The sequence below is a fragment of the Notamacropus eugenii genome, chromosome 1, assembly GCF_028372415.1.
Source record: "Notamacropus eugenii isolate mMacEug1 chromosome 1, mMacEug1.pri_v2, whole genome shotgun sequence".
Taxonomy (NCBI): Eukaryota; Metazoa; Chordata; class Mammalia; order Diprotodontia; family Macropodidae; genus Notamacropus; species Notamacropus eugenii.
This window is the reverse complement of record NC_092872.1, coordinates 58942342-58963262: the sequence shown is the minus strand read 5'-3', so window position 1 is coordinate 58963262 and position 20921 is coordinate 58942342. Positions and strand designations below refer to the sequence as shown.

Genomic DNA, 20921 nt, shown 5'->3' with positions numbered 1-20921 from the left:
GTTTGCCAAGAAAACAAATCAGAAAGAGTCAGACACTACTGAAAAACAAATATGCCAGGCACTGTGCTATGAGGATAGAAAAAGAGGCAAATGACAATCCCTGTCCTGAAGGAACTTACAATATAATGGGGAGAGAATATGCAGAAAAAGGAGTAGAATGCTTTATGTCGTGTAAGTAATTAAGCATAATTAGGCACTAAGCAAATTTAGATATTTGTATAAATGTCTAAGGTGAAATTTCTCATGAAACTTTGTTTTTAAGGAAAGCACATGACTATAGTTGGGAGTGAGGTTGGGGTGTTTTTTTTTTAAGGTCTTACCAACATCATTCGTCACTTTTCAAATCAAATAGGATCTTAGGATTCTGGGGGAGACAGAGCCCTGGACTTGGAGTCAGGAAGACCTGAGTTCAAATCCAACCTTTGACTCTTACAAGTTGTGTGACCCTGGGCAAGTCATTTAACCCTGTTTACCTCAGTTTCCTCATCTGCAAAATAAAGACAATGATAACACCTATATCTCAGGGTTTTCATGAGAATAAAGTGATATCATATTTGTGAAATGCTTTTTTTAACTGTTATTATTAACCTAGACAGGTCCTTAGAAGTCATCCAATCCGATGCCCTCACCTTACTGTGGTCCACTGATTCTAAAAACAAATACTCCAAAATGCTCCAAAGCAAATACTCCCAAAACAAAAGCTGGAAATTAAATGCCAATTATGCCTCATTAAATCTGACACCATAACAATCATACTAATATCATTACAAAGGTTTTTTTACTAAATCAATTTGAAGGTAAAAAATAATCTCTTCTATAGCATACATGAAAAAAAGGTCATTAGTCTTTTTTTTTTCTTCTAGCTTTTTCTTAATGATCTCTAATGAGAGGAAACTGACTCCTTTCACAGGCCCATCATGCCACTTTTACATGGCTGTAATTATTAGGAAAATTTTAAATTTTCTAAAAAATGCTAGTTCCCAAGAGTGTAGGCACCATGTGACCATCAAATTTGTGCTTGAAACTCTATCTCTTCTCTCCAATCCAGACCACACTAAAGCTGGCTCCCTTCCCATCCCTGATGGAGCTCCTCCTAAATGTCCACAACTGTGTAAATATGGCATTATATTTACTAACACTTTGGGATCCATTGCTCTGAAAAGAGAGTGAATTTTCTAGCTGCAACTGCTCACAATAAACTTTGAACATTTGTAGAATTTTGTATTACCACCACACCATTTGGGGAAAGGGAAAAGAGAAGAGCAAGCGAAATAGATAGCTAGATAAATAAGGGGGAAAATCAATAGGAATCATGCCATATTATTCATATTATATCACTAAGTGGTTCTCTATTACATGTAATTAACAGCTCTTGGTTTTAAATAAATGCTTTTGATCATATTAAGGGAAGATGTTTTTGTTCCTATGCTTTTTCATGTTTTTAACATTAATAAATGTCAAAAAACATGTCATTGCATGATAAGGAACAAATCCTGTGAGATAGGTGTTACTGGAATCTGTGACTGCTTTTTATGACAGAGTTGTAAACAGAAGCTCAGGGAGATTTCTACATAGTCCACCATAGGACTTCTGCGTGGATGGTTCTGCTACATATGAGGAAGACTTGTATGAAGCCCAAAGGCTAAAGAAAGAAAAAAACATTTTTTTAATTGCACAATGATTACAGCTATATAAGTGAAAACAACGTTAAAGGTCAACAAGCCGGATTTTCTACATGGACAGCTGCTAACAATTTATAAAGAGAAAGCACACATCTTTCTTTCATTTTAAGAAACAGTAAACTACGGAAAGGACAAGGTTTCAAGTATCCTATCATCCCCAATCACACTCTTAGGTTGTTTGCATTCCTTTCCCAGAACTGTACTGAGGTTAAGTATAACTATGAATTTGTGGGGAAGAAATAAGTCAAAACAAAATTTATCAGTTTAAAAACTGAGTAGGTGGAGAAGAGGCTCTGCACAGTTCTAACGTTATGTATTCAATGGCTGCCTGTAAAACACAACACTACAGGTGAACTTTCTTATGTCCCAAATACTTCACTGCAAGAAACCATGCTTCTACCAAACGGATGCCTGAAATTGACCCAAGCTGGAATGTACCATCTGTGTTAGGAAGGGCGGGGGGTGCGATCTTATCCTGATCCATTTTGTATACAAAAAAACCCTTAATTTTATTCCCCTAGGTGGAATGTAGATATGGTTACATAGATTTGACCATGCGGGTCTCAAGAAGTCAGCGGAGGGGCGGGGTGGGAGAAGTCAGACCCTGACACAGACCTCCTCGTGTCCCCCCACCCCCACGTACAATTATTTCTATGCGTCCTTCGTCTCTCTCTTTCCTAAGGTCTGGCGGCTTTTCTCCTTTTCGCGGGACTCTGGAAGAAGAGGTAATTAATTCCCAGTCTCGTGTGGGAGGCTCCACGGGGGTCGTGGCAGCAGGAAGTGGGGGTATCCCCGAGCAGCCAGGAGCAGGGTTGCAGAGACCCCCCTCCCCCTGCCCGGGGGTACCCAGAGCCGGGCCCCGTGGCCGCGGTGGGAGCAGAGCCAGTTTGGGGAATTCTCAGACTTAGCTCAGACTGCGGAAAAGAGGGGACTCCGTGCTGGAGCTGGAGGGGTCATCGGAACAGGGGTGCACAGCCAGCCCCCCATCTGCCTGTCAGAGAGGGCAGCCTTGGGGGAGGACCAGCCGGCTCCTGAAACTCCCAGGGAACGGTGGAAATCGGGTGAAATCAAAGAACTGGAGGATCCCAACACAAACTGTAAAAGCTGGAAAGGGCATTGGAACCAACGTGTTAGGGCTGGAAGTGGGGTTTTGGAACGTGGAATGTTACACCTGGAAAAGTCTTTAAAACATGGATTGTTAAAGCAGGGAGGATCCTTAGAACGTAGGATGTTAGAGCTGGGAGGATCATTAGAACATGGAATGTTAGAGCTGGGAGGATCATTAGAACATAGGATGTTAGAGCTGGGAGGATCATTAGGACATGGAATGTTAGAGCTGGGAGGATCATTAGAACATAGGATGTTAGAGCTGGAGGATCATTAGAACATGGAATGTTAGAGCTGGAGGATCATTAGAACATGGAATGTTAGAGCTGGGAGGATCATTAGAACATAGGATGTTAGAGCTGGAGGATCATTAGAACATGGAATGTTAGAGCAGGGTGGCTCATTAGAACATGGAATGTTAGAGCTGGAGGATCATTAGAACATAGGATGTTAGAGCTGGAGGATCATTAGAACATAGGATATTAGAGCTGGGAGGATCATTAGAACATGGAATGTTAGAGCAGGGTGGCTCATTAGAACATAGGATGTTAGAGCCAGAAGCTACAGTAGAACATAGAATAATAGAGCTAAAAGGGTCAATAGCATGTGGAATGTTAGAGGTATGATAGAATTTTTAGTTAAATTCCCACGGATGGAGAGGGTCATACTGTGAGAGTGGCAGGCCTAAGGCTCCACCCAGTCCAAGTTACTCTCTAGCATATTACTAATAATGCTTCCTCTGTGTTCGTCCTTCATTGCTGAAGAAGACCATGCCATCAGAGAAATAATGACATGACTTGCCCTTGACTTTGTTTTGAGTGAGGGAGGCTGTGCAGGTCACCAGCTTCACTTCTCCTCCAGAGTCATCTGCATCCAGTGACCAGATATTCATCAGGATGACTGGAGATGGCCCAGGATGCGCTGGGAGACCTTGGGCCGTTTAGGCCAAGGTCTTTGCAAGTACTCATTTAGGGTGAGGCAACACCCATTCCTTGAATAGGACTGTTTAAGCAGTAGCCAGGCCATGGCCCCTTTAATGAGGCAAAGAAAAAGAAAGATATCAGGCTGGGAGGGAAACAGCAACAGTTAGTACTGATAATCACCCTAAAGGTAGGAGGACCCAGAGGAGCCCTTAGGCAGGGGCCCATTGGCATCCCAGCTTCAGAGTGCAGTAAGTTTTACGTTCTGGACCCAAGTCAATGCTTCCTCTACAAGACTCTTAAAAGGAGTTTGAAAGTGAATGTGCTTAGTAGGGGTTACAGTGGTCAGGAAAGGGACTGAAGATGTCTTTAGTGTTCATGATTAATAAGTTCCTTGAGCAACTCATTTTTTATATTCAGAAGGGCCTGATGACCACATGGTGTGGAGATTTAAACATGGCTCTAGTGTGTCTTTGCTTTGGGAAAAAACAAGGGCTCTCTTCTTTCAGCCTTTTCTTTGCTGCATGACATAGAATGAGTTTTACAATTGGAAGGGATCTGAAAGATAATTTAGTTCAACCCCTGCATTTTTTAGAGAAGGAAACATGCTCAGAGACAGAAAGCGACTTGCTCTAGGTAACTAATACTGGTATTAAGTGTAGAGTCAAGAGTCAAACTCAGGTTTCCTAATTCTAGGGCTATTTTTCTTTCTTATCTACCAAGGGTTCTTAACCTGGGGTCCAGACCCCAGACCAGGGCATCTATGCATAGATTTCAGGGGATCCATGAACTTGAATGGGAAAAATAAACTACATCTTTATTTCACTAACCTTTAACTGAAATTTGTTATTTTGATTCTAAATATTATATGTTAATATTTATCAACCAATTATTTAAAAACCATTTTCAGAGAAGGGAGCCTTAGGTTTCACCACATCACCAAAGGGTCTATCACATAAGAAATGGTTAAGAACTCCTGCTCTATACCAAGCTGATTTTCCTATAATTTTAGCATTTATTTATTGCCTCTCCCTTGTAGAGCCTTCTGTGAATCCCAGCCTCAAGTTTTAACCTATCCTTTGGTGGACAGCTTAGGGGGAACTTCTCTTTCTTCTCAAACTCTTCTCAAACTGCTACCTCAACTTCCCTAAAAGTCTTCCCTCCTAAGGCCTGGAGCAAGAGGAATGAAAGATCCCCTCTTCCCATCCTAGGATATATTAGAGATAGTTTGCTGGTTAGAGCAACTATTAGGTCACCTAATTCCATTTCCAGTTCCTTCCAGCATTCCCCTTTAACAGGAATTTATCCCCCTTTGTTGTTTTTGTTCACTTCTGTCCAGCTGACCCTATGGACCATAGCATGCCAAGTCCTTTTGTCCTCCACTATCTCCCAAAGTCTTTCCAATTTCATGTTCGTTGTTTCCATGTCACTCTCCATCTCATCTTCTGCTGTCCCCTTTTCCTTTTGCCTTCAATCTCAGTATCAAAACCTTTTCCAATGAGTCGTTTTCTCATTATGTGGCCAAAGTATTTAAGCTTCAGCCTTAGTATTTGCCCTTCTAATGAATAATCATAGTTTATTTCTTTAACTGTTGATTGATTTGATCTGCTTGCTGTCCAAGGAACTCTCTCAAAAGTCTTTTCCAGCACCACAACTCAAAAACGTTGATTCTCCAGCATTCAACTTTCCTTATAGTTCACCTGTTACAGCCATACATTACCACTGGAAAAACCATAGTCTTGAGTACATGGACCTTTGTCAGCAAGGTGATGTCTTTGCTTTTTTAGTATTTTGTCCAGATGTGCCATAGCTTTCCTTCCAAGGAACAAGCATCTTTTCATTTCATGGCCATAGTCTTCATCTCCAGTGATCTTTGAGCCCTAAAACATAAAATCTGACACTACTCCCACTTCTTTTCCCTCTATTTGCCAGGAACTATGGGAGCAGATGCCTTGATCTTATTTTTTTTTAATGTTAAACTTCAAGCCAGCTTTTATACACTCCTCTTTCACCCTCATCAAGAATTTTAATACCTCTTCACTTTCTGCTATCAGAGGGATATCTTCTGCATATTTGAGATTTCTGTAATTTCCCCCAGCAACCTTAACTCCAAGCTTTTGATTCATCTACACTCTGCATATAAGTTAATCAAATAAGGTGACACTGTACAGCCTTGTCATACTTCCTTCCCAATCTTGAACCAATTAGTTGTTCCATATTCAGTTTTAACTATTGTTTCTTGACCTGAATACGAACCCCACAACTGGTGCTGCTTCTTCCATGCATGCTCCTGGCCAGCCCCCACCCCAGTGTCTACAAGCCAACCTCTTTCAGTCCTTCTTTCTAGAATGTCATGTGTTGGAAAAATGAGATGCTGTCAATTTTTTTGTGGGGGGAGGAGAAGGGGGAGTTATCCTGCTCAGAATTTAATTTGAATTGGTTGGGTTTTTGTTTTTATTTTAAGTGATTTAGAAGGTTGAGTTGGGAGAGCTCAGCAGAAATGCTCAGTTCCCTCCACCATCTTGGCTCTGCGTCCAATCTCAGAGGAAAGGGACAAATGTTAGAGGAATCAGGAAGGGCTTCTGGTTAAAGGTGAGATTTTAGCTGGGACTGGAGGGAAGCCAGGAGGTGGGGCATGGAGAGTGGCTTGCCCAAAGTCACAGCCAGTTTGCGTCAGAAACAAAACTTGATGCTTTGGGATCTAGTAAATGTTTATTCAATTAAATACTTCATACTATTCCTTTTCAGACCTTCCTAACTTGAGCTGCTGTTTATTCCTGCTCGGTGACTCTTCATGGCTGACAAGAAACTGGTAGTGGTGTTTGGAGCAACAGGTAAGTAGGACTGAAAGAACATAGAGTTTGAGAACATAGAATATTACAACTGAAGAAACCTCAAAGATTGTTGAGTCAAATTCCTTTGGTGTTACAATAGAGGAAAAACAACCCTAAAAAGAAGGAACTAACATAAGATTAATACAAAGGATAAAGGTAAGTCTTGGAATTTCCTGAGCCTTGGGATAGAATTTGTAACTCAAGGTGGGCTAGGGGTTGACCAATACCCTGGACAAGCTAGTAAGGAAACAGACCCTGACTACAGTTATCCCTTCCACATTGCAACTTTGCCCATCATGGTTTTGCTATATTGCAAGTGGACATAAAAAAATTAAATGGGAATTGGGGTGGCGGGGGGTACGGAAGCTGCAGACAACACATGAAGACCAACAGGCAACACAGAGCCTACAACCAAATACTTAACCCAAATATTACAATAAGGTACTGTAAACATCCCATAGAAGAAAAAATTCAGACTTCTCTGGTACAAGGGAAGGGTCAAAAAATTTTACAGCGATTTTCCAGATCATGGAAGGCACTGCTTTCCTATACCCCAAGATGTAGAAGGGATGACTGTATTTTGTGGAGTACCTAGGGCTCCAAGTCTTAAGACTTTTTTTGGAAGTTGGGAGAAAGGAGTGAACAGATGGAATCTCTCTTCTGCCAAGAATTGAATTCAATAAGTCTTGCCCTCCACCAGGCACTGTGGGAGATGCAAAGAAACATATGGAGTGTGATCATTAAAATTGATGTGTATGGGCTTTAAAAATTATTTTACTACAAACTTAAGTCAACAGAAATAAACAATCAAATAAACATACAAAATAAAAGAATAAAATCTTACGTAAGACCTTTGGCATTTAGCCAAGTGGAACCAAGTAAATTTATAAACAAGTGAATAATTCTTTCTCTATGGTATCCTAGACAAAAATCTGGCTTCCATATAAAGACTTGCCTCTGACACATACTGACTGTGGAGAGACTAGTTACTAAAACTTTCAGTACCCCTATTGTAATGTTAATAAGGTGCTAATCCTGAAATCACTGATCTGGGCAAAAACAATATTATTAAAGTCAATTCATGTGACATACATACATACAGAAGTCTTTGTATTTCCTTGTATATTTCATACTTTCCATTTTTTATTATACTGTAATTTTCCATTACATTAATTTTTTTAACTCTTTTTTGATTGCTACAAACATAGTAAATGCTAGGTAAAGATTGATTAAATGATTTTTTCAGTAACAAGATTTGACCTAAGTATATATCCAAGATCATGTTAAAACATATCATGAAATAATGGTATTTTTCTGTCTGTAGACTGGCACGTCAGCTTCAGCCACAGATTAGACCCTTCCCCCCAAATAAAGTACGAAGGAAACCAACTATGCTGAAATGTAGTTAACAATTTTTTTTAAAGTTCATGGAGCCCATTATTGAGACTACATCTACACAAAACATTTTCCTTAAAAATGCTGCTTGGACCAGATCTGTGTTACAATGCCCTCAGTTGTATTTGAGATGATCACTTATGACAACTGAGTATGCCAATTTTTCTCATGTTCCCTAGATGACAGAGATGATAAAGGGACATCTTTCCACATTCTTTGTCTTACTTGCTATTTTTGCTTGAATAAATATATCTAGCATTTGCTTGGCTTTAAAATAAATAAATAAAGCTCATGTAACCCAATTGAAGAACCCCTGAGCTAGAGGGTATCTCTGAACTCATTTAAGAAATGTGGTATAGGGAGAACACTGGATTTGGAATTAGAGGATCTGAGTTCAAACTTTAGCTCTGTTCTTTACTTCTTTTGGTGTCTTTGGCAAGTCATCTTGCCTCACACCTGGGCTGTTGTAATAGCCTGATGGTGGGTCTGCCTGCCTCAAGTCTCTCCTCACTCTATTCAGACCCTAAAATGATTTTCCCAAAGCTCAGGTCTGATCATTTAACTTCCTACTTAGTAAAACTGCTGTGGCTTCCTATTGCCTCCTGGATCAAATACAAAATGCTGTGTTTGGTTGTTCAAAGCCCTTTCTAACCTAACCCCCTCCAACCTTTTCATGGAGGCTTCTCACACTTTCCATGCACTTTGATCCAGTGACACTGGCCGCTTGGCTGTTCCATAAAGAAGATGCTCTGTCTCTCTGCTCTTGGCATTCTCTGTGGCTTGGAATGATGTCCTTCCTTCTCCACTCTGCCTAGTGACCTCCCTGGCTTCCTTTAAGTCCCAACTAAAATCCCATCTTTTACTGGAAGCCTTCTCTGACCTCTTAATTCTGGTGCCTTCCTTCAAATATCTCTTATCTCACCTCAGACACTTGACACTCACTAGCTGTGTGACCTTGGGCAAGTCTCTTAACCCCAATTGCCTCATCCTGGGTCATCTCCAGTCATCGTGATGAATATCTGGTCACTGGATTCAGATGGCTCTGGAGGAGAAAGTGAGGCTGGTGACCTGCACGGCCCTCCCTCACTCAAAACAATGTCAAGTGCAAGTCATGTCATTATTTCTCTGATGGCATTGTCTTCTTTGGCAGCAAAGGATGAACACCATTTATCTCATATATAACATTCTTTGTACGTATTTGCTTGCATGTTGTCTCCCCGGTTAGATTGTAAGCTCCTTCGGGGCAGGGACTTTTGTATCCTGAGTGCTCAATACAGTGCCTGGCACATAGTAGGCACTTAATAAATGTTTACTGACTGATTGGTTAACTTCATGGTTTCAAAGGGAAACAAAAAAAACCAATAATAGTCTTTGCCCTTTTTTCTCAATCATTTTAACTTCTTTTTTCTTTAAATATTTTTTTAATTGCCCATAAAAACATTTTTTACCATTTGTTTTTTAAACTTTTGAGTTCCAAATTATTTCCCTCGCTCCCCTGCATTGAGAAGATTATTTGATATAAATTATACATGTGCAACAATGAAAACCATTTCCATATTGGTCATGTTTTGAAAGAAAACAGGGCTTACTCTAGGAGATGGAGTTTCAAAGTAGTGGGTTGACTTGGGATAGGAACTTCAGAAAAAGGCTGTTTGATTTTTTCCCCCAGGTGCCCAAGGTGGTTCAGTTGCCAAGACTCTCCTGGAAGATGGGACATTCAGAGTTCGTGTGGTGACTCGAAATCCCCAGCAGAAAGCTGCAGAACATCTGAGAAATCAAGGCGCAGAGGTGGTGCAGGGTGATCAGGATGATGAGAAGAGCCTGGAGCCAGCACTGGCAGGGGCCTATGCAACTTTCATAGTGACCAACTACTGGGAGAATCTCAACCAGGAGCAGGAGATTAAGCAGGTGGAGATAAAATGGGCCTGTTTCCCTTAAGTTCTGATTCAATTCCACACACATTTATGGAATGCTTGCTGTATGTAGAATAAATAGAAAAACAAAAATGTGGTCCCTGCTCTCAGTAAAGTTTGGCTGTATTAGAGAGGAGCAGGGATACCACTGTACAAATATGTGTATACAGGATCATGAGAAGGGAGAGAATCTTAATAAGTAGGCTATCAGAAAAGGCTTCTCTTAAGAGGGAAAATATCCAAAAACTAAACTCATTCTCTTTCCCCCAAAACTCTCCCCAGATTCCTTACTACTGTGCAGGGTACCAGCATCTTCCTAGTCTTTCAGGTTCTAGGTGTCATCCTTGAGTCCTGACTCTCTGTCATCTCCCATATATAATCTGTTGCTAAATTCTCTTGTTTCTACTTTTATAACATCTCTCCCATCTGCCCTCTTCTTTCCTCTGATACTACCGCTACCCTGCTACAAGCCTCCATCACCTGAAAACTAGATTTCTGCAGTAACCTGCTGGTGGGTCAGCCTACCTCAAAGCTCTCCCCACTCCAATCCATCCTTCACTCAGCTGTCAAATTGATCTTCTTTAAGTGTAGGTCTGACCATATCACCCACTTATTCAGTAAAGTTCAGTAGCTACCTGTCACTTCCACAAGCAAATTTTAAAAATCTTGTTTGACATTTCAGAATGCCTCTCAAAGGCCCCCTCCTTCCTTTTCCATGTTGTTCTTCTCCTGTTTTGGGGGGGCGGGGTGGGAGACAATCTGGGTTAAGTGACTTGCCCAGAATCACACAGCTAGAAAGTGTCTGAACCCAGACTTGAACTCAGATCCTCCTGATTCCAGGACCGATGTTCTGTCCACTAGCTGCCCCTCCAGTATTCTCATACCTTACTCTTTCCCCCTATATACAGTGTGACCCAGTGGCAATGGCCTCTCTGCTGTCACTTCATCTCTTAATTTCAGGCATTTTCATTTTCACATGCCAAGAATTCTGCCTCTTTTCCTCTCCTTTTTCTGGCTTCCTTCAAGTTCCAGCTAAAATCTCATTTTCTACGAGAAACCTTTCCCAATCCCCTTTAATGCTGGTGTGTTCTCTCTCTTGATTATCCCCAATTTAGCCGGTATATATCTTGTTTGTACATAGTTATTTGCATATTCTCCCCCATTAGACTGTAAGCAGGATCCGCCTTTTTGCCTTTCTTTGCATCCCTAGTGCTTTGCACAATGCCTGGCACATAATTAAATAATGAAGAAGAAGAAGAAACAATAAATGCTTGTTAACTCACTAGCATCTGAGCTGAGCCTTGTAGGAAGCTAAGGATTTATAAAGGCAGAAGTGAAGAAGGCACGCTTTCCAGGCTTGAGGGGACAGCCTCTGCAAAGATCCAGCTTAAGGAGACGCCCAGATGGAGTGGTCCAGAGCTGAGCAAGAATGAGAACCTATCACAGCTGTATAGCTCTTTACAGTTTACAAAGCTTCCTAATTTTTTACATTCTTCATTAAATATTTTTATTGACATCTTATGTTTTACATCACCTACATTTCCCAGTACATTTCTTGCCCTCTACCTCCTCTTCCCCTTTGTGGTATTTAAAATTGCAACAAAGGCATAGTTTTCTCCAGGACAAGAGATCATTTTAATAACACTAATCTGTAAACTGTTGATAAAATGGTTCATGCTAGCACATCAGCAAAATCCAAGGATCTTAGTATGATCAGTTTATTGGTTAGGCTATCAATAACCAAGAAACTGGGTGTATGGCCTCTTGCCCTAGGATCAAAGATCCCCAAGTGATGGCTGACAGGGCCTTTTGAACCTAGCTTTGTCTTTCTTCTAATTGGTTTGACAGTATATCATTTGAACCTCCCAATTTATAAATGGGTTAGCCTTCAAGAGAAGATTGCCTTCCTGGCAATTAAGGAATATTAATTGCTTGGTGAGTGTCAACTGCCTCTAGTGATCTTGACTAACCAGTATCCTCCAGGTTAGCCTTCCCCATGGAGATCAAGTCTCCTCCAACTTTGACAAGGAATAAGCCAAGGATGGGAGGAGGACAGGAGAGTCCTGGAACATGTTAGAAATGGCTACACAAGAATCTCTGATTAGGAAGGAGTTGTTCCAAAAACCACAATTCTTATAGATAAGGGAGTGGCCGCGTCAAAAGAGCTGAGGCCAGAGTGGAAACTCTAGATACATAACTCCTCTCTAGGTCTCAGATGTTTTCTCTGTTCACTTCAGCTTCTTTGTTCCCCTGCTTTAAAGATTTCCTAAAATTCCCTACTCTGCAAGAAACCCTCCTAGACAGAGTAGAGAAAAATGATTTATCACCCATGGATCCTTTTGTTCACCTTTAAATGCAGAGGGTTTTAATCTGGGGTCCACCAATGATACTCATTGGGTCTGTAGACAGATTTCAGAGGTTCCATGAACTACCATGGGGGAAAAAAATTACATTTTTGTTTTTATTACCTTTGGTTCCCTTTGTTATCTTCTGTATTTTATGCATTTAAAAACTATTCTGAGAAGAATCCCTAGGCTTTATCAAAGGAAGAATCCATAACACATACTCAAAAGGCTAAGAACCTATGCTTTAATGGAACAATTATATAAACCAGAAATAGTGCACTGTTTTTGCTTTGTTTCAGTTTGCATTTGAAAGAAGAAATTAGAGCTTTCTTTTGTTCCAGAAGACAGAAATAGGGCCGACTGGTAGGAGTTATAAGAGGCAGATTTCTGCGCAGTATGAGTAAGAATGTTTAATAACAGTCCAATGGAAAAGGCTCCCTTGGGAAAGAGTGAGCTTTCCATCAGAGGTATCTGTGATTCTACAGCCATTCCACTGTCAGGGAGTTGGAGACTTGTGTATTATGCTTATTTGTGTATGTGCTATATCTCCCTCAGTATGGGTAAGCTTCTTAAGGATAGGGAGTTTCATTTGTCATGACTTTGCCCAGAATAGGACATTTGATAAATGAGTAGACAAATAATAAATATTCAGTTGCAGTGTTTGTTGAAATGATGGAAGAGATGCCTTTTCTGTGACTCCTAATTTGTGAGGACATGGTCTCTTCTACAGGGTAAACTCTTGGCTGATCTATCCAAACGCCTTGGCTTGAGTTACGTGGTCTACAGCGGACTGGAGAATGTGAAGAAGCTGACAGGTGGCCAGCTGATAGTCAGGCACTTTGATGGCAAAGGGGAGGTTGAGGAATACTTCCGGGCTTTGGGTGTACCAATGATCAGTGTCCGGCTGCCCTGCTACTTTGAAAACCTTCTCACCTACTTCCTACCCCAGAAGGCTCCTGATGGAAATGGTTACTTGCTGAGTGAGTTTATTTTCCATGTGCTATCTCTTTAAATGACGTATCACAGCAAGGCTTTCTTCCCACTCCCAAAGTTTTTTTTTGTTGTTGTTAACCATTGTGTGGTGGAAAGAGATTTAATGTCATTATATAGATCATGAAAGGCAGTATGGTACTGGATGGGGAACCCAGTTCAGAGTCTGGAAGACCTAGGTCCAACTCTGACACATACTGGCTTTGTGACCCTAGAGAAGTTGCTCTTTCAGTGATTGGGCAATTCATTCTCTTAAGACTATAAGTGGCATAAGAATTGCCTTGGTCTAAAATAGTCCTGCACAACCTGTGGCCCACAAAAAATGTAGAGGATGTTTTCCTCTACATATTTCATGGGCCACCCAAAATCCTTTGGCAGGTCACAGGTTGTGCAGGTCTTGTCTAAAGGGTATTTGATAACCAGAAAGATCAAGAATCCTTTGCTCTGTGATGTGCCAGCCACTAAAACCTTCTGTCTGACAGATATCAGATAAACCAGCTCTGCCTTGGCAGAGGACAGCATTAGAGTCACAAGATCAGGTTAGAGTTGCTCAAAATAGTCTGGTAGGGAGAACAGAATTTTGTTTTCTCCACCCACCATCCTTGGGTTTTTCCCCCTTTGAAGGTTTGCCCATGGGTGACGTCCCAATGGATGGAATGTCAGTGGAAGACCTAGGCCCTGTGGTGCTCAGTTTGCTGAAGTCCCCAGAAGAATACGTGGGTCGAAACATTGGGCTTAGCACGTGCAAGCACACAGCCACAGAGTATGCCTCCCTTCTCTCCAAATACACCGGGAAGACTGTGCATGATGCCAAGGTAGGATACTTCCTGAGGCCTGACAACATGGGGTCATAGATTTAGAGCTGAGAGGAGCATTGAGAGCCATCAGGTCCAACCCCCTTATATTATAGATGAGGCCATTGTAGTGAAATATTTCTGTAAGGTCATGCAGGTAAATTAATGGCAAAGTCAGGGTTTAAACCCAGGACCTTTGACTACAGATTTTGGCTCTCCTGCTAGACCATGCTGCATTATCTGAAGGGGAGGGAGGGTAGTCTGATATGAGTCTTTGGATGCTGATGTTAAAAATTATAATGGCTCACATTTATGTAACATTTTATAGTTTACAGAGCACCTTTCCTTGCACAGCCCCATGAGGTAGGTAGTACAAGTATGAGTGTCCTCATTTTACAAATGGGAAAACTGAGATTCAGAGATGTGAACTCCCTCTCATAGCCATAGCTAATCACAGCAGAGCCAGGGTATGAGCACAGATCTTTCCTAGCCGCACGTTTTTGAGTATTTACAGATAGATCTCCAGGACAGGGGTTCTTAACTCCAGAGTCCATGAACCTGACTTAAAAAAATATATTTCGATACTTGTATTTGAATATAATTGGTTTCCTTTGTAATCCAGTGTCTTATATTTTATACATTTAAGTCTCATTATTTGTTTATTCGTATATTTCTTTTTTTATTTTGAGCCTTGGTCTCCTTATCTCATTCAGGCTTGGAAGTATAGCACTCACTCCTAGGACCCATTCCAGTACTGATCAGGGCAGAAGGTTTCACCCATTCTACTTTCACCCTCAGCAGCCTGCTGCCCCCCACCCCATCTTGGGGAGGAGTGTTTGACTATATTGTCGATGCCATTTCGTGTAGACACCTGAGTGACTGTAGCCCTCCTAAACTCAAGTAATCCACCAGCCTAAGCCTCCCACAATAGCAAGGGATTAGAATCATGCACCACCATGCTGGACCTTCTGCTGTAAAATCATTAGGACAAACTTAATTATAATTCACTTTGACAGCTTTTAAAAAGCTAGGTAAGTGAAGTGAAGACAAGTAGAAGGTATAGACTGTAAAGGTGGATTAATAAGATGTTATAGATGTAGAGACTGATCACATGAAAGATCCTGAGATTCTAAAGTTGTAAATTTCAAGAGTAAATACTCCTCTTTTTAAAAAAATTTATTTATTTTTAGTTTTCAACATTCACTTTCATAAGTTTTTGAGTTTTAAATATTCCCCCCCTCCCCAAGACAGCATGCAATCTGATACAGGCTCTACATATCTATTCACATTAGACATATTTTCACATTAGTCATGTTGTTTACAATTCTTTAGAATTAGAATCAGTGGGAGGAACCGTGAGAAAGAAGAAACAAAACAAAATAACAACAAAAGAGAACAAACTGTATGCTTCCATCTGCATTCAGACTCCAGAGTTCTTTCTCTGGATATGGACAGCATTTTCCATCGTGAGTCTTTTGGAATTATCTTAGGTCCTTGCATTGCTGAGAAGAGCCAGGTCTATGAAAGTTAGTCATCATACAATATGGCTGTTACTGTATACAATCTTCTCCTGGTTCTGCTCATTTCACTCAGCATCAGTTCATATAAGTCTTTCCAGGTTTTTCTGAAGTCTACCTGCTCATCATTTCTTATAGCACAGTACTGTAGTATTCCATTACATTGATATACGACTTGTTCAGCCATTCCCCAATTGACAGGTATCCCCTCAGTTTCTAGTTCTCCGCCACCACAAAAAGAGCTACTATAAATATTTTTGTACATGTGGGTCCTTTTCCATTTTTATGATCTCTTTGGGTTACAGACCTAGAAGTGGTATTGCTTAAATACTCTTCTTAAAGACTATCTGAATAAACTTTTGTCACTTATTAAAAAAAGAGGAAGGAAGGAAGGAAGAGAAAGGGAGAAAGGAAGAAAGGAAAGAAGGAAAGGAAAGAAAGGAAAGGAAGAAAGGAAAGAAAGGAAGGAAGGAAGAAAGAAAGAGAAAGAAAGAAAGAAAGGCCTCTGAATTTACTCAGTGGCTGGTGGCTCTGGCTGTATCCTGGACAAGGTGCTAACATTCATGAGTTGTTTTGTTATTGGTAGACCTCCCCTGAGGATTATGAGAACCTTGGCTTCCCTGGAGCACAGGACCTGGCCAATATGTTCCGCTTCTATGCTATGAATCCAGACCGAGACGTGGAGCTGACCTTTAAACTCAACCCCAAGGCCAGAACCCTGGAACAGTGGTTAGACCAGCACAAAGAGGCTTTTGCAGCCCTGTGATTTCTACTGCTACCTTCCTACCACTGCCACCATAACACAGTATCTTTGCAGTTAACTCCTGCCAGCTTGTCTTGTTTTGTTAAATGTTTTAAGGCTATTGTACTTACCCCTGGTTTATAAAATAAAATGCTTTGTTTCTGTTCTGGAGCTCCAGCCAAACTTGGAGCAGACGTGGTTATAATTCAAGCCTGGAACAAATGGTTGGATATGTGGAGTGAGAATGAGGAGTCAAGAATGGCTTAGGCTGCAATCCCAGGTGCCTAAAAGGATGTGGATGTTCTTAACAGAATTAGGCATGTTTGAAGGAGTTGGTTTTGGGGAAAATATAATGAATTCTTTTTGATGTGTTGAACTTTAGATGCTTAGGGGCATCCATGTGGAGATACCCTGCCAGCAGTTAAAGATGAAGGACTTGCCTCAGAAGAGAAAAGAAGGCTGAATATGTAGATTTAGAAAGCATCTGGCATAGAATTGAATGTTAAAACCATGGAAACCCAGGCAGATTACTAAGAGTGAAAAGGAAGGCAAGGTCCAAGTCAGAGCCCTGGGGTACACTTACCCAAAATGAAAAGGTTACAGATAATGATCCTGCTAAGGAGAATCCAAAGGGCAGGTAGGAGGAGTAATAGGAGGAAGCACTATTAGGAAAACTCCAAGAGGAAGAATATGTAGAAGGGGGGATAGTTAAATCTCAGATATTACAGCGTTCAAGAAGGACAGGGTTAAGAAAAAAACCAAGGATTTAGAAGATTAAAGTTATTGACGAGTGTGGAGAGAGAAATTTTGGTCAAGAAATAGATATAGAAGCTCTCAGAACATGACACAGAATGGGCATTAGACTGTGCAGACTAGTTAAAGCTGAAAAAGACCAGAGAGCTCATCAGTGTATCCCCTCATTTTACAACTGGGGAAACGGAAGTCTAGAGGAGTGAGAGTTCCACATTCAATCCCTTAGGGAATTCCCATTTAAGAAGGGCCACAGAAACCTAGAATAACAGCACCCCCATCCTATTCTGGTAGCCAGATATCAGAATGGCCGCTTTCCAAACAAAATAGAACTGAAGACTACTATTAATAGATATCTGTATAGCCCTTTGAGATTATCAAAATGCTGTACATACATTATGTCATTTGAGCATCACTACAAGTCCTACTGGGTAGTTGTAAAATTTTATCTTACGATAAGTGAAGGCTCTTGACAGAGCTGTATTAAACTCAAGATGCAGAATGAGATATACGTTTTCAGACACTGCCGATATGGAAATTTGTTTTGCATAACTGTCCATGTTTGGTACAAGGACTTTGTCAATTCCCCCCTGCTCTCCAAGGTGATGAGGGAGTGGGAGGGTAATGGGGTAGCAAGAAAAAAAAAGGTCCTTGAGAAATCTTTTTTTTTAAATGAAGAGAAGACCAGAAAGCACAAACATGATAACTCTTGGAAGCCAACAGGTAAACGGATATGTTTTTAAAAGGAATAGTAAGTTGTGCATGGTGGACATCTACAGTTTTGTGTAATGTTCAGTTGTTCCAGTCATGTCCAATTCTCCGTGCCCCTTTTGGGGGTTTTCTTGGAAAGACACTAGAGTGGTTTGCTATTTCCTTCTCTAGCTCATTTTACCAGTGAGAAACTGAGGCAAACGGGGTTAAGTGACTTGCCCAGGGTCACACGTCTAGTAAGTATGGGTGGTCAGATCTGAACTCAGGAAGATGACTTTTCCTGAATCCAAGCCCAGTCCTCTATCCACATTGTACCACCTGCTGTGTATATGGAAATGGCTATGTTATTTGGTGTTTGTTAAAGTTCATAATTTTAAAAAAAAAAAAAGATGGGAGAGGAATTCCAAGAATCTGACAGAGGAAATATAACAGCACTTAGGTGACGATCATTTTAGGGTAGAAATAAAAGTGATGTCATGAATATGCTACATATCACTTGGAGAAAATAGAGAAGAGTTTGGAAAACAGATCAAAGTCTGGCATGGAGGCAGGATGTAATAGTGATGGGCAACTTGAATTATTCAGTATTTATTGATGCTCATTCTCTGTCCCAAGCACAGTAGCTAATACCTTACTGAATTGTTTTAATGATCATTTCACTCTTCAAAAGATTAGAGAAGCAATGAGGGGAACTTCTAATCTATACCTTATTATAGAGAGAGAACTGCTTGTTGGAGTGAAAATAATGGGAACTTTGTGGGAAAGGGACCCTTCTACCTCAGTTTTTGTTAGAGTGAATGAGAATAAAGACCAGTGTAGTACAATCTACACTCTAAATTTAAGGAGAGAAGATTTAAGGTTTAGAGAAGATATGGATAGGATCCTATGGTCTATAGAAGTCTGCCCAGAAAAGATGGGAAGTTCTCATGAAGAAAAGAAAATTCTGATGAAGAAATGTGTAAAGTAGATGGTTATAAAATAAACATAACCATTAGCTTTTCTGTATATTCTGAACAACATTTAGCAGAGAGAGAGAAAGGAGTTCCATTAAAATAACAAGAAAATATATAAAATTTCTGGTAGTCCACTTAATAAAGACATACAGGGATTATAACTTAAAAGTACACTTTACAGAAATAAAAGAAGACAAATAATTGGAAAGTAATTAAAATGCTCATTGTTGACCATGCTCACATATTAATATTAGTAACTAAATTAACTTACAGATTTAGTGCCATGGCAATCAAACTAGGAAAAGATCATTTTGTAGAACTATTCATCTAGAAGCTGAAAATCTACAAAGTAATTGATGAAAAAGCGGGGAAGGGGCCTAGATGTACCACATCTCAAATTATACTGTTAAACAATAATCACCAGAACTACTTGGTACTAGTTAAGAAATAAACAGGCCAAGCTGGAACAGATTAAGTACACAAGATCTAGGAAAATTTGAACACAGTAGCAGAGAGTTTGATAATCCAAAGATACAAACTACTGGGGTAAGAACTATTTGACAAAACCTTTGGGAAATTTAAAAAGTTAATATGGGAGAAATTAGTCTTAGATCACCATCTGACACCATATACCACTCAAAATTCCAAACAGATAACCTATGTACATAAGGCTATTTATAATAAACAAATTACAGAAGGTAAGCACCTTTCATACTATGTATAGAGGAAGAGTTCCTGACCAAACCAGGGATAGTGATTATCAAAGGCCGCAAAAATGTTGAATACATAAAACTGACAACTTCTTATACTAATAAAACCGATACAACTAGAATTGGAAGGGAAAAAGAAGAAATAGAAGAAAAAGCTTTGCAGCAAATTTCTGTGAACAAAGCCTGATATTCAAGATATATATGGAAGTAATAAATATGAGAAAAAGAGCCAACTGATAAATGGCCAAAGGATATGAACAAAAAGTTCTAAGACTGGAGGTACAGAATGAAAGACATTTTTCAGACATGACTTAAGCCAACGCAAATTCATTTGGCTTGACTATACTTTGTTATTAGGGAGGGCTTTTATTTTGGGGAAGAAAGTTGGGGGGGGGGGAGTGTGAAGATTTTGATAGTGATGTGGGGGATAAAAGTAGAAGGAAAAGTGCCATCAGTGAAACATTTTAAAAAAATATAGAGAGAGGAGAAAAGGAAGTTAAGAAGTGGGCAGAGACAGGCAGGGCATGTTAGTATGACCACATTAAGTTTAATATATATTTCAGGAATTCTACAGGCACATTTCCTCTCTTCTGTGAATTGCTATCTTCCCTCCGTTCCAACTAGAAGAACATCTGATGACTCTGTGCCCACCTTGCCATGGGGCTCTTTCTTAGGACGAGGGCAATAATGATGACATAGCTACCAGAACCAGCTACTTAGTGGTGTAACATAGAGAGAAAAGCAGAAAGAAGACGGAAATTTAGTTCCCCGTTGCTGGGAATATACAGCCCTCAGGAGAGGCCATCCCTTACTATGGGAATCCAGCTGTGATCATAGAATGATAATGGGTCATAACTGTACATTCACATCTCGGGGAAGTTGGCTTGATACAAATATTTAGTTCAAACTGTAACTGAATATTTTGAGGCCATAAATAATAAAAAGACAATTATTGCTAAGAAAAAAGTAAATTATACATTTTTTAAAATATGCAAAAGATCTACAATTTTATATACAGTCCTCCCTTTTGGCCCTTGTGTATGTAAATATTTATGTGTTGATGATTTTCAAGTTCATAATTTTTAAAGCTTTTGAAAAAATAACATCCTAGCAGATGATGCTCACTTCCTATTTTGATAGGGTCATAAACTGGTAGGTCAGGAAAATGCTATAGATAATTTACCTCAATTTTAACAAAATATTTGACAGCCTCTCATGTTGTTCTTCTGAATAAGACAGAGACAGATGGGCTAGAAGTTAGTAGTTAGATAGATTTGGAGTGAGTTGAATGGCTGGACCCAAACAATACTTGTTAATGACTCGGTATCAGCTACAGAAAAGGCATCTGAGCAGGTACTAAACAGGGATATGCTGGAACAAGCTCCAACTAGCTAAAGAGCCAAATGTTAAATTTTCAGTGTGAGCATTTTCACTTTGGGGAAAAATTAAAACTAACTACAAATCAGCACTGTATTTATTGTTTGCTGATTGTCTAGACTTAAGAAAGTGATGAAGAAAATGTTTATGCAGATTAAAGAAAGATATGTTGTGCTTACTT

The 20921-nt window shown here is 40.0% G+C and overlaps 1 protein-coding gene across 1 annotated transcript; it reads left to right on the top strand.

The window, feature by feature from the left end:
- The first annotated feature begins 2301 nt into the window (after nucleotides 1–2301).
- NMRAL1 (NmrA like redox sensor 1) lies at nucleotides 2302–16422 on the top strand. The gene is made up of 6 exons (XM_072603572.1): nucleotides 2302–2407; nucleotides 6458–6543; nucleotides 9608–9846; nucleotides 12927–13176; nucleotides 13811–14001; nucleotides 16084–16422. The coding sequence occupies exons 2-6, from the start codon at nucleotides 6504–6506 to the stop codon at nucleotides 16261–16263; spliced, it is 900 nt and encodes a 299-aa protein (XP_072459673.1). The 5' UTR covers nucleotides 2302–2407; nucleotides 6458–6503; the 3' UTR covers nucleotides 16264–16422.
- Nucleotides 16423–20921: the final 4499 nt, after the last annotated feature.

Bases quoted from the DNA above. Each gene is read 5' to 3' on its own strand.
- NMRAL1 (XM_072603572.1), top strand. From the start codon at position 6,504: ATGGCTGACAAGAAACTGGTAGTGGTGTTTGGAGCAACAG. The intron at 9,847-12,926 runs GTGGAGATAAAA...TCTCTTCTACAG, and splicing joins AGGAGCAGGAGATTAAGCAG to GGTAAACTCTTGGCTGATCT. The intron at 13,177-13,810 runs GTGAGTTTATTT...CCCCCTTTGAAG, and splicing joins TGGAAATGGTTACTTGCTGA to GTTTGCCCATGGGTGACGTC.